The sequence below is a fragment of the Stigmatopora nigra genome, chromosome 12, assembly GCF_051989575.1.
Source record: "Stigmatopora nigra isolate UIUO_SnigA chromosome 12, RoL_Snig_1.1, whole genome shotgun sequence".
Taxonomy (NCBI): Eukaryota; Metazoa; Chordata; class Actinopteri; order Syngnathiformes; family Syngnathidae; genus Stigmatopora; species Stigmatopora nigra.
In genome coordinates, this window is record NC_135519.1 from 3,893,616 (window position 1) to 3,907,724 (window position 14,109).

At 38.5% G+C, this 14,109-nt stretch overlaps 2 protein-coding genes across 2 annotated transcripts; both read left to right on the forward strand.

The window, feature by feature from the left end:
• Positions 1–3,688: 3,688 nt before the first annotated feature.
• On the forward strand, positions 3,689–6,305 carry LOC144205203 (homeobox protein Hox-D12-like). Its single transcript, XM_077729409.1, has 4 exons — positions 3,689–4,108; positions 4,704–4,845; positions 5,907–6,055; positions 6,131–6,305. The coding sequence occupies exons 1-3, from the start codon at positions 3,727–3,729 to the stop codon at positions 6,019–6,021; spliced, it is 639 nt and encodes a 212-aa protein (XP_077585535.1). The 5' UTR covers positions 3,689–3,726; the 3' UTR covers positions 6,022–6,055; positions 6,131–6,305.
• Positions 6,306–8,966: 2,661 nt separating this feature from the next.
• LOC144205201 (homeobox protein Hox-D9b-like) lies at positions 8,967–12,232 on the forward strand. Its single transcript, XM_077729407.1, has 2 exons — positions 8,967–9,833; positions 11,910–12,232. Exons 1-2 carry the CDS (start codon positions 9,071–9,073, stop codon positions 12,152–12,154), a joined length of 1,008 nt encoding a protein of 335 aa, XP_077585533.1. The 5' UTR covers positions 8,967–9,070; the 3' UTR covers positions 12,155–12,232.
• Positions 12,233–14,109: the final 1,877 nt, after the last annotated feature.

Here is a 14,109-nt window from a genome sequence, read left to right on the forward strand (position 1 = left end):
AAAAGATGACTGCATGATGGACAATTTGTGTCCAAGCTGCATCAGGAAAATAAGTCACACAAATACAAGGTTTCTCCTCTTTTGTATTGTTTTCATGCTATGAAATATTCACAAATACATATTGTTTAGTTGATCATTTGAAAAATATTCACAAAAGCGCATTGCTATTTCATATTCAAGTCTTCTTGCAGGATATTTTCAAAACAAACACTATAATCTATTATAAACATTTTCAAATTTTCAATTACTTTTTGAATTATTTAACAAATGAGGTTTTGAAGTCGCTTTTTTTACATTGGAAAAAGTTTTCACCCTCATAATACAAAACGACTTCAATTTATCTCACACTTGGCCAGAAATTGTGATAAACTGTGAGTCCATCTTTAACGAGACGATATAAATGCGAATTAATTGAAAATGGAATGAATACTGGCATGTGGTTGCTTCTGAAGGCTTATAAATGTTGATGGTTACTTAAAATTACCACCAATAAAAAAATACACTTCAAACAGGGGATTCCTACAGCCATGCAAATAACTCCAACAATTGGTGTCCAACAATCTTTTAATTAAAAGGCGATGGGTGAGAGCATGTTTTTGCATATGCACAATTGTGTGTGTGTGTGTGTGTGTGTGTGTGTGTGTGTGTGTGTGTGTGTGTGTGTGTGTGTGTGTGTGTGTGTGTGCGTGTTTGAGTGTGTGTGTGTGTGTGTGTGCGTGTTTGAGTGTGTGTGTGTGTGTGTGTGTGTGCGTGTTTGAGTGTGTGTGTGTGTGTGTGTGTGTGTGTGTGTGTGTGTGTGTGTGTGTGTGTGTGTGTGTGTGTGTGTGTGTGTGTGTGTGTGTGTGTGTGTGTGTGTGTGTGTGTGTGTGTGTGTGTGTGTGTGTGTGTGTGTGTGTGTGTGTGTGTGTGTGTGTGTGTGTGTGTGTGTGTGTGTGTGTGTGTGTTGAGTGTGTGTGTGTGGTTCGAGGAGACCTTTTACAGTCCACCATTTGCTTGCATGTATGCCTTGTAAAGTGTCTGCTGCACACTTTGGTTCAAAGTCACTTTAGTGCAGGAGGGTAGAGATTGGGGGCAGTTGGTGAAGGGCGGACTGGTGGGGGCCTCGTTTATTGGACTTGGCTGTCTGAGGGTGTCAAAATAAAGACCTGATGCACACAGAGAGAGGTAATACAAATAAAATAAACAATGTTTAAAATGCAGTCATTTCAATATAAGTGTTCTATTTTTGTTGTTTGTGCATAATTTTGTTAAGCATTAGAGCTTTTTATGATGCTTGAGTCTTCTACAATTAATATACTCCAAACCAGAATATTTGGAAATTTTGTCATGCTGCCTGAAATGGAGTAAAATGTCATCATATTGCTTAATAAATATTTGTGAAGTGATCATTCTGCTGCAATTTAATATTTTTTTTCCAGGGTGGTATTTCATGAGCGAACTATGAGGAGAAATATCAACACATAATGAATATTCACCATGGATGATTAATATATCATATTGTATAATATATTTATATCTATTCATCTTGAAAGGTTTTACAGACCTAACAAGCAAAGTTAATGCTATTTAGTGAACACAATTGTATGAGCTATCATGAAATATTGCTTTATATGTGTGCAGTGTTATATATGGGAGCAATTTTATAGCAATGGAATTGTGGTCTGTATATGTTGGTTGGCATTACATAAAATAAATTTATATATGATCTATTTCTAAATTACTTTCAGTGATATCTTCCTGAATAGAAAACTAGCATTTTGTTAAAATAATCATTGTTGTTTTGTTCCCTTTGTTGTTCATATTTTTCTGTGAAGGCCAAGCAAAAGATGAGTGATCTAACAGTCGAACCCAGGTAAGCTTTTGCATCGATTTGGGCCCAAGGTGCGCTGCAGGGAAGCTCGAAAGAATGCACGCAAACATGCAACATCGTTAATCGCCGGTTTTCGACATGTAATAAATAAACATGCAAGGAATGCTCATTTTAGCCAATTTTCCCAGAAAACCACCTTAATTCCGGCAATTAACACCCAATTTACTTAGCTAGATTTCCCTCAGCTTTATATAGCACCATATGCCACAGCGCTGCTTTCAGATAAAAAAAAAATGTTCCTAATATTTAGCTGTAGCCTATAAAACAGAATGCACCATTTTTAAAAACATTTTATTTTGTAGTGAGACACTTAAGAGTGTATGCACAGGCCAAAGCAAACAGCTTAGCGAGGCCTTGCTAAGTGTGCGAGTGCAGTGGGTTGTTAAACTTTAACAACAGTGTTACATGGCCAGGTAATGGGCCGTTTTAGCACTGTTGCATGTGTAATGACATCAAAAACAGGTGAAGTTGTTAAACTAGTTGACCCTTGATGTCATAAACTTGTGATCCAACTTCTCATTGTGGACATACTACATGATGCCAGTGATATGCAGTATACTAAGGTAGGTGTGGGTAGTTTATTAAAACATATTAATTTCATGTTGATTTCTACTCTGGAATGACTTTGCATTGACATTGCATGTTTAATTGAATACAATGGTTTCTCTACTTACAAACGTTTATATACAAAATATTTGTTTGTTTTTTTGGTCTGGATACAAAAGAAATTCACTGAAAAATTCCCTTACCATTTATGCAACTAATAAATGTCTTAAATTCCATTTGCAATTGTCAAGTGATCACAACCATCAACAATTGTCATGTCCACTGCCATTGACAGCTATAGACGTCCACACCATATTAATTCAAAGTGCTGTCTGCCCCTCCTAGTCAAAGTGGAGTGCACGTCTAATGGCCTTGAAACAGAATCATTGATTACTAGCTCTTCAGCAACAACATAACATATCTCGTACGTAGATGGAGAATCTGCATTGTATCCCACAGGATAAATGATGCTTCAATCAGCCATCAAAATTGAGCTTTATGACCATTTGTATTTTTAAATCTTTCCATGGTTTACTATGCCATTGCGTATAAATCTACACTGAGCCAAGTGCTAGCAGACATTTGGCTTTGCTTGTGATAAGAAAATCTTCCTTTTGGACCATAAAAAAAACATGAGCAGAAGCAGAACCGGGACGATTTACTGGACTTGAGAATGGCAATTGCCAAGTAAGGCTGATTTTTTTTCTTCTTCCAAAGCTCCTGTTAGACTCATTGGTTGACATTCGAGAGTAGATCTGCTTTGGATATCAGCAACATGTCCTTTAAATATTTAAGAACTTCTTTCTCTTCATTCCCATAACCTATAAGGACCCAAAGGGCCCAAAGGTGGGTTGTTGTACATGTCATCATGCTCATTAATTTTACTCTGTATACAGTTATCAAGTTGATCATTAAAAAAAAATAATTTTCATCCACCAAAAGGAACTGCGGTTGTCCTATTTTTCTTGAAATGATGTCATCAGTTCAGACAGTGAGCCCTATATACCGTGACTTTTATGAAGAGACATGATCCCAAAGAATGTTTTCCTTCTTTTTTTGCACGGAAGAAAAAAAATCAAAATAAAGTCAAACGCAGGGAGGACGTCCATACCGTCCTTTCATGGTCCTGTAACAGCAAAAACACTCAGTGCTTTTGTTTAATTTTACCCTGCAGACTAAAAAATGTGGGCAGGCTCAAGGTCAAAGTCTTATTACAATTTTTCCAAACGTTCCCCAATTGACTGCATAGCAGCTGCATTTTTATATCCTGCACTTTTATGTGACAACAACCATTTCAACTGGAAATAAAAATGTATTTACCAATCCATAATCAGCCAGCGTTTGATTCGGGCACGTTCGGCGCCGCTCTGTGGGATCATAATGCGGCCGAAGAATCGGCTCTTTCCGCCGGGTACCGGGGCCTCCACTTCCAGCAGCCCCGCTCGTATGTGTATCTTCCGCCGGAAACGGTCGACCAGAGCCGAGGTCTGTGCGGTAGTGCAACCCCGGAACAGAGTCTCCTCCCCCGGCAAGAAGGAAGCCGCTCCTCGGTGTTGGAGATCGGAGGGGTAGCGCCGATTTTGTCGCCCGGGAAGTCAAGCGATCACAGCCGGGGAAGCGACGAAGGTAGCCCGGTGTTCACGTCAGTCGAGGCCGGGAGAAAGGACGAGGTCGGCCCGCCGTATTGCGTTGGTGAGTTCGGTCAAGGCCCGAGTAAATGCCTGAATATTGGCGACATTTTTTTTCAAAGGTGGAATAAAATGCTACTTTGAGACACAATTTAGTGAAATACTTTAACCAGATTCTACACAATTCTAAGGCCACAGATGAGTATACATTGGATGATGATGCACAAAAATGTAAAATAAAATGCATATTAACAATATTTGTAGTCAGGAAATTGTGTTACCTAAATAATAAAATCAATGATTGAATTAAATATAACACCAAACAGCTCAACATTAATGTAAGAAAAATGCTGTATATATTTTGTTTTAATTCATGTAGATATTTACATAGCCTATTTTAATAATACAAATGGAAGATAAATTACCCCTGAAATGAACAAATAAAGGATTTAAAAAAACAGTAGATGAAGATCAGAAGAAATGTATGAAAATTACATTAAAATACATCAGAATATATTATTTGTCAAAGTTATATATTTTGAATATCAAAAACATTTGCTGAAATCAAAGTTCCAGCATTGCTACTTTTAACAGTCAACATTTCTGCATAGATTTCCTCTTTTACTTCATTTAAAATGTTTTCCGTGCATGTGTTGCAGCTTCATTGGCGAGGAGGAGCAAGAAGCGTTGTCCATACTCCAAGCAGCAAATCAATGAGCTGGAGAAAGCGTTCCTCATCAATATCTACGTCAACAAGCAGAAACGTGCTCAACTCTCACGACTCCTGCACCTCAGTGACAGGTATGCATTTGTTCAGAACAAGAACATGTACATAATGCGAGTGTGCATGTGTCGAAAGCTCTTACACCTTGTAAAAGCAGCAGTTGAAGCTACTTAATTGACGTCTCAAGTTTCCATGAAGGCTTCTTCCTTCCTGCAAGGGAAGGACTTTTACCCTTTATTTGTAGGTAAAGCTGTTACGTAGCAACAGTGGCTTCCTCCACTTGGCATTGTGGATTTACTTTTTATGATCATCAGGATTTTTGTTATGTCTTGACTGAAACTGACTCATTAAGTTAAAAGAATCAAAGTTAACATGTAAGAACATTCTTGTAGAAATAATCTTATATTAATTGGAATTTGTTTTGTTTCTTGTCGAACATGTTTGGATCGTTAAACATGCCCCAGGTCAATTTGAGGAGGTACATTGCATTTGATCCAGAGGAAGAAACAAATCAGTAGTATTTATGAGGAAATTGTGATTTTCTCAAACCGCTGACAATGTAGACAATAATATTTAATCACCAAAAAAAATGATATAGTTTATGGGCGCAGCCATTTTGTGATGTCAGCTACACCCACGCACTCATAGGCTCTGATATGTTTTATTTTCTACCTCCACCAGTAGTGAATTATAATGATTTCTAGAGGAATAAGAAAGGAGACACTGAAATAACTTATACAGCACTTTCACCCCTATTCCATGTTCTAAATGTGGATTTTGATTCATTTTAAATGAAGTGCACAGTCAAAGGCTGCAATGCAACATGTATTAGTAATATTTACTGTACTTTGGAGATGTTTAAGGGAACACTTTAGGGTTAAAATGTTGCCACCTGAATACTTTCTACACTAATTTTAACAGCTTCCCATTTGCATCAGATATTCCTGCCATGATGTTTACGATAGCAGTGACATCATGGCTTTAAATCTGAACCCATGTTGGCATTTGTTTGGCCATGAGAGACGCTGACGCCCAATTTGTGCATAAAAACACTGTCTTTTTTTCTCCTTCTTATTGGTTTTTATTGATTGATCTTTTCTTGTAAATCAATTGAGCTGGATTGTTGTCATTGCTGCAGGCAGGTGAAAATCTGGTTCCAGAATAGAAGGATGAAGGAAAAAAAGATAGATGGAATGCAATTCTACTGCAGTGGACATCAACCTCAAATGGATGAGTCTATTGGAGAACTTTAGGGGTGATTGATATGGATTTGCCATCATTTCTTGGGTATGGTAGCTTTTTCAAAGATATTAGTCTGTTCTATGCATAAGAAATTAGAAAAATAACTGATTTTTTCATTAGGTGCCAATGTTTAATTGACGGTTGACAGTAGGTGGCACATTGTTTGGACTCATCCCCAGCATTTATCGTACAGGTGCCAAACTCAAGGTAAAGTGGACAGATCGAGCCAAAAATGTAAATTTTTGTCATCTTTAAGAGTAAATCATGTGCATTGACTTCATTTTTATTAATAAAATAACAACATGACAGATTTGTGTCACTAAAAATCGCTGAGTTGGTCAAATCTTTTTTTAACCAATCCCTATTTGACATTATACATTTTAAAAAGTTGTCAAACAAAACATTTTACCGGCTTCCAACGTCAAAACCATATATGTAGACATGTTACTTTAAAAATCATCTTCAATTAGTAAAGATTTCACGATAAAAAGAAAAATAATGTCCTTGTTTGTGTGTTTTTTGCCTTAATTTGTCACTTACAACCTCTTTTTGCCTAAATAAGATAACTGGCTGGAGACTATTGACTAGGATAGGTGTCAAATTCATTTGGATTGAGATGGTTGCTGTCCAGTCCAAATGCTTTGGACGTCTATTACCATCATGGCAGCCAATGATTTAAATCAACTTTAATGCCAGCTTTGGACATATCTGTGTATAATCCATGTGTGAAGGGTACCAGAGGACACAAACTGTCAGACGAGTCCAAGTCTGAAACTTGAACCGCACACATTACCACCCCCCCTAGCCTTGCAATTTCCTCCAGCTCAGCCATTTTTATTAGGGGCAATACACTCTCTCTACATTCACTCTACAGCCTGTCTGCCTGTTTGTGTTAGAGTGTGATGTGAAAACACTCACACATACACACAGACACACAGAGACTGACACAGACAGGCACATGAAAGAGGAGATTGTGTTTTAAATGAGCGGCAATAAAGCGCAGCAGCAGCCTGTTCAACTGTGCGGGCCAACACTGATGCATTTCCACTTTATAGAGCATTACTGCCTCATTGTCACTTGATCAACCTTTCAAGTCAAACCAATCATCTCGTGTAGTTTGTCACCCGAAATGTTTGGAAAGACTGATTTGGAGCCATTCCCTAAAATCCAGTGATAGGGTTCCTATTTGCCGTATGTTGGCAACAGCAACATATGTGATAAAGACACATCAAAACTGATTCTGATTGATTTCTCTGTGTCATTTTGATGACCAGTGTCCATGCAGATTGGGGATACAATTAACAACTGACTGGAAATGTAATTATGCAAATCAGGTCCATGCAGTTTTATGTGGGAAGTGTGCACAGTCCTGATATGTGAGATTTAAATGGAGGTGAGATTATATGGGAATAAGATATATAGAGCAGAGGAATGATAGGGTAACTGAAAGACTAATTGAATTGTTGAAATGAGCTGGTTGTGTTCTACAGCTGCAGTACAATGAGAAATGTAATTAGAAATATGCTTTTTCCCATTGGAAAGAAGTGAAAAACTGAAAAAGAGTGATTCAAATAAAAGCAATTGCTCATAATTTAGATGGAAATAGAAAACAAAAGTCTTTAACATGTTTTAATTAAACCCAATTGCCTTCTAAAAGTAAACACAATTGAATTAGAAATCCCAGTCTTGTGCTTTCCTAATAGAAATCATAGCATGCCAATTAGAGCAAATATCTGTCCGACTGATCAATATTTTTGTAAGAGGTATATCTTATATCTCATGAATCAGTTAAATGTTAATGAATGATGTGTTTTTGGGGCCCTTGAGGAAGACAGCGCCCCCTAATGATTGGCTAAAGCTTTGTAGGCCTGTGCCCTGCAGAGTGGAGCTAGCTCGAAGCTAAATGACATTTTAGAAGCTGATTCATGCCTTCTCTCTTTAATACCAGACCTGCTGCCGGGGGTTTATTCTAGACCGATAAAGCAACGAGGACATTTTAGGATGTGAAATACAGCCACTCTCAAGTGTTGGCTGCATGCAAGCTGCTCAATGTTTTTTATTTTTTCTTTATGTAAAGTCTGCAGATGGAACACTTCATGTGGCAGCCTGATTCGTGAAAAGTAGCAGCAATAGTTTGGAATTCCAGAAGGATTGCTCATGTTGAACTCAATCTATTTATTTAAAGTGCAGATACATTATAAATGTGCTCACTTGTTGGATGAGATTACTTCACTTAATGCTACAGAGCTAATTTTGCAGCAAAATATACAATTGCGATTGCATAATGTTTTTTATATGCAACAATATGCATCAAATCAAATTAAAGAAGTGAACCCATCTTTCACAAACGAGATGCATGGATGCTTTTGGACATAAACCCAGAAAATGTCCCTTTGGATGACAATAAAATCTAAGAAGAATATTTTTTCCAACTAAAGGTAATGTATGTGTTAATAAACTGCAGTTTAAAATGAGTGGCACATATGGGACCATGTTTCAACTTTATTGCATTTAGTCATGCATAAAATACAGTACTGCATAATTGTGATGACACCATTACAGAATAGATCTAAGTTTGTCATGATTAAGGTCAATAATACCAACACACACACCCCCAAAAACTTGGAAAGTGATCATTTTTAAGTAACAGTAGTGCTCCCATTCATTTTTCTGTTGATGAAACAAAGAATGAAGGCAGACACACGCATGCACCGCTCCCTGATAATGTGCTTGTAAACTTCCCTGCTATTTCATTCAGCCTGTAAAAGTAGTTTTGTGTGAGTGTGTGCGTGTATTTGCAGCACACACGTCCATCTGGCACAGCACAGGCCTCCTATCACATTTGCGAGCACAAAAGAATGATTTGATTTATTTGCTCTGCTGGGTAAATACAGTGCGACCATGTGATCTGCACCATAACCAATAGGCGGCTGAGGAGAAGGTAAGGGCAGGAAAAAAAATTACTACCATTTTAGGGGAGGATGGAAGCCACTATACTGACCCATCTAAGGTTTTACAGTCGCCTTTAAGTGTCTTTTTTATTGAAATAATAAAATAAACATGTCGCTAACAAATTATTATTCCATGATGGGGCTGCAGACTGAAGAGCCGTACGGTGCGCATTTCCTCCCGGCAGGCTTGCAGGCGTCGACAACCGGCTGCGCAAAGCCAACCCGCGGTGCGGACGAAGAGGAGGGTACCCCCGGCTCGCACATTCCGGATTTTGCTCACTTTCCCAACAAGCAAAGCGGACTCAATGGTTTCTCACCATGGACGACGACGGCTGCCAACCCCTCCTCGACGTCGTCACCCTCCTCCCCACCGCTGCAGGCCGCCCCTAGTGCATCCATCCCGGGTCTTTTCCACCCGCACCACCTCCTCGGTCACCACCACCATCACCACCACCACCAGCCTCCACCGCCGCCGCCGCCACTGCCTCACCTCCAGCCTCAGCCCCAGCAACAGTCCCCCTACTACGCTCCGCAGCCACACACCGATCACCTCGCCCCGGCATCGGAAGGCCGCTTCGTCCGCTGCTGGGAGGGCCCAGCCGGGGAGGCCAGCTTCGCCGCCTGCCTACCCCCGACACAGGGCTGCCCGTCTAATCCGAGCCCGAGATTTGAGGTAGTGAAGCCCGATAGCTCGCCTCCTCGCTCCACTCGCGGCAGCCCCGGGGACTCAAGCTTCGCTAGCCCGGGTGATGTGGTACTCGAGCGGCTGGGGACGGCCGATGAGCTCCGTGGAAAGCCCGAGCCCAAGAAGGAGGACGATGATGAAGACGACGAGGACAGGAGGAAAGCCAGACCGGTGCTACCTGACCCAGGTAACGATGAATGAACGAACCAACGCACGCAAGTTTACAAATAAATGAAGACATGCCTCCACTAATCACTAGTTAAGTGTGTGTGAGTGTGTGTGTGTGAGTAAGTGTGTGTGTGTAGCAATGCGGCCATATGTAAGGAAGTTTGTGGGGGGACTTTTATTGGCTTGTAAATGTCCTCTGGGCCTCAACGACATTGTATAAAACTTTATCGTCCTACCAAATAAAGAGAAGGATTTTTGCTGTTATTTAGCTCATCTTTTGGCTGCATGCAAGCCGCACAGGTGTGTTTACAAAACTGCTGCATTCCCACTCGATGGACTCTTCATTGGGGATGCCTTATACATCCAGGTCAATGTGAGTTTTATAATATTCTGACTCTATAAATGAACCAGTATATTAAAAAACATCATTGAGATTTAAGAATGAACAATTTGGCTGTTGAATCCTATGTTACTTTTCAATATTTGGAAAATTAAAGGACACAACAGAAAGTGCAGAAGGACACTATTCAAATCTAAATGAAATAATATGAGCTCAAAAAGCACAATGTAAACATATATACTATGGATGGATGATTAAACACAACTTCCATCGTTGAGTTACAGTGCGGTAAAAGTATCAGAACAAAAAAGGCCGATTATAGTAAAACTGCAAAATAAAAATAGATGTGGTCGGTTAACATTCATATGATATAAAAAATATTGTTACAACTATTAAATGCCATTGAAATGCATGTGGAAGTACATCAGTGTGTGTATGTGTGTTGCGTGTGTGTGTGCGTGTGTGCGTGTGTGTGTGTGTGTGTGTGTGTGTGTTGTGTGTGTGTGTGTGTGTGTTGTGTGTGTTTTGAGGCATGGGGTTAACCAAGAACTTTCTAGGTCATCACACGGTTTCAATTGAAAACAATTCATAAAAACTCTCAGCACAATATCATTCGTGATTTTCTTTCCCTCAAAAGCTAAATGCTAAATTTAGTGAAGGAAAATGTGAATACTTCACAACTATGGAGGCACTGGATTAAAACGTTTTAAAATGTTCTGCTGTTTTGTATAGTCTATTGTGACATGTAACCCTACAAAAACAGTGAACAATCCGAGCAAGCTTTTCTAGGTCATTTTGGCATTCCATTAAAAAAAAAAAAAGAAAAAAGGGAAGTGGCTTCATAAATGGCTGCGAGCTGCTTAGTGGCACAGTGTGGAACACGAGTCTCATATCTACTTGTTGCTCATGTGCTCCTGGAGCTCCAAGGCTAGCCTTTTCTAAAAACCCAAGCTTCTCCAAGCACAGAGGGGCAATAAAACATACATCTAGGGATATCGGGATTTTATTATTTTTTTCTTTTTAACAACAAAGGCCCGTGCACTGCCAGGTAGGACTTGTCAGGATTTATAACTGCACTTCCTACAAAACCCTACAAGATGTTTTGGATTAGAGTACAATGGTATGGTAACTCATTGGTTGCCATTGACAGTGATAGTTTACAATCGAAATTTTCCTTATTTGAGAAAGAATCGACTTATGTGGAAAAATGTTATGTCATTTCTAAAAAGGTACTTATTTTGTGTCATAATTTGTGCGTTTGCATCATTGTTGTTTTAGCAAGACTCAGATTGTTATGCAAACACGTTACATTTTTAAACTGATTTTTTTAAAGATCTAAAGTAGTGTGTCGATTTTAGGTAACAATATGTACAGACTGCTCAAATATTGATGGTATTATATAGCGGATACTATTTTTTAACAGAGAGGCTTTTGGATGATTTTCTACACATTTTGCTCACTAATTGGTGCAAAGTGCTTTGAAAATATTGTAAATTGTTAATTTGTGTGTCTAAAAAACTGCAACATTTTGAATAAGCATGAGGAAATTTAAAGAGTATATTTAGGTTAATCAATTCACCAAATAGATTAAAACACAAAAACTGCATCATTTAGTAATATTGGCAAACATCTTTTCACTATCCAAAGAATTGTCATCATATCTGTTAGTCATTAAAATGACAAATTATAGTTCTGAAAATTGAATGAAATCACATTGTCATATGAACCCTTGTTTTTGTGGATGGTGGTCTCCAGCGAACCCGTCAGCCAGCTGGATCCACGCCAAGTCTACCCGCAAGAAGCGTTGTCCCTACACCAAGCACCAGACTCTGGAGCTGGAGAAAGAGTTCCTGTACAACATGTACCTGACCCGAGACCGGCGTCTTGAGGTTGCCAGACTCTTGAACCTGACCGAGCGGCAGGTCAAAATCTGGTTCCAGAACCGACGTATGAAGATGAAGAAGCTGATGATACGGGAGAGGAGGACCATCAATGACTAAGACGGGATGGCGAAAAGACTCCCAGTGCAAGATAAGTGGGGGTCATGTGACTTTTAATTAACACGAAAAAAACATAATAAGATGTTGAGACGCACTTCAAGTCCACGTCAATGCAAACTATTTTTTGCTTTTATCCCACTTTTAGAAATGTAGATGTGACAATTTAGTGGGATTTTGTATGGGAGAAAAAGTACTCCCAAATAGTAGCATAGGGATTGAAAATGTGATTTGGTTATCAAACCGTGAGGTACAATAGTTTTGGAGAAGCATTTTGGTCATTTTACAGTAGCGTTAAGGTCTACTAGGTAATATGCACTTTTGTAGAATTGCCAACTAAATTCCTGCTGCAGAAATTGTGTGCTAAACGTCAGCATTTTGTGTCAAAAATGCTTCAGGATGAAGTTGACTTTTTGAGAGAATGTAGTTGGGTTTTGTACGAAGCATTAGTTGCAGGTTGACATTTTTTGTTAACTCTGAAAATTCTTAATAGTGAAATATGCTAACTGCTCTGGAATTATGGTAGAAGAAATAGGGAAAATGTGTCAAAATGTTAATATTTTTTTGTCTAAGACGGAAACCTGATTTGAAAGGTGTTTAAGAACATGCTTAAAAATCATTGCATTTTGAGGAGAAATTATTCTTAATTTACATGTTAATGGACAAATCTGTGCGTACCAAAGTCCTCTTATTATTTATTTATGTTTGTGTTGGTCTCATATTTTTACGTAATTGTAGGAATAGGTCTTGGTAAAAAAAATAATTCAAAAAACAAAGAAAAAAAGAAATTATGTATAATATATTATACACCACAACATGTTGGTCCATGTTATGTGCAATTCATGATGTTTGTCAATTTTTGGTCATTGGAGTGACAACGATAACCTCATTTAAATTTTGATTTTTAAATAAAATTGTTTGGAAAATTGTAGATCTACCAAATTGTCATCAAATCGTGTATATTATAACTACAAAGTAAGGAGGAAAATGTAGTATTTTGGAGGTGATTGCTTCATCCATAAGTGACTAGAGTTGATTTTTTTTGGTACAAATTCCCACTAAATTGTCTTTCAAATCCATGAAACACATTTTTTGAATGTTTAATGTTTGGAAATAACATAACCTTGCTGCTTAAATAAGCGTCATGGAGGACTTTTGTCCAAATTCCTCTTCAATTGTCCTCAACGATTTGCTCCACTAGCATCGTCATGACGTTTATCTCACGATATCTCACATGTACAGTGAAAATGATTTATCAAAACATACAAAACCTCACAGAAAGAGCAACCAAAACATGCTTAGCCCGGAATTAAAAAAAATAAAATAAAAAAAACGGGTTAGAAAGATACCAAGTGTGCAAAATGCTAACCCCGGATTCAAATGTTGTACCTCATAATTGCACGGCATATGCGCTAACCACTATATCGTGCAAGCCTGTGCTATAGATGCTCTCAACTAGTAATCCTTAGTTGTTTTCTTGATGTTTTGTGACTGTTAATTATGATCCAATCCAGCAAAGTAATCTTTTTTTTTTTTTGCGGTACTAAATGACCACGTGTCTTTGATGGCGATAGACAAAGGGCTTGGATGTCTATGGCCATCAATGGCAGCCAATGAGATCATATGCAAAAGGTTTTAATGACTGTTCAATCAAAAATTGTGTTTTTTTTTTTCTAAGATGCATGTATAATCGAGCGGGCTTACGTGTTGTTGTTGTCATTGTATATTTATATTTGTTGTTAATCCCCCACATGTAGGCACACGCTGTGGTTGCTGGGTGTCATTTCACACAACAACAATAACGTTAGTGTTGCTACTTTTTCTATTTTTGGACGCACAACTGAACAGAAGTGACAGAGTGTCCCGTGGAATGTTTGAGACACAACCGGAGTCCAGATGTCAAATGTCCTCTCTTTTTTTTATGGAAATAAATTGCACCTCACTATGTTGTTGGTGCG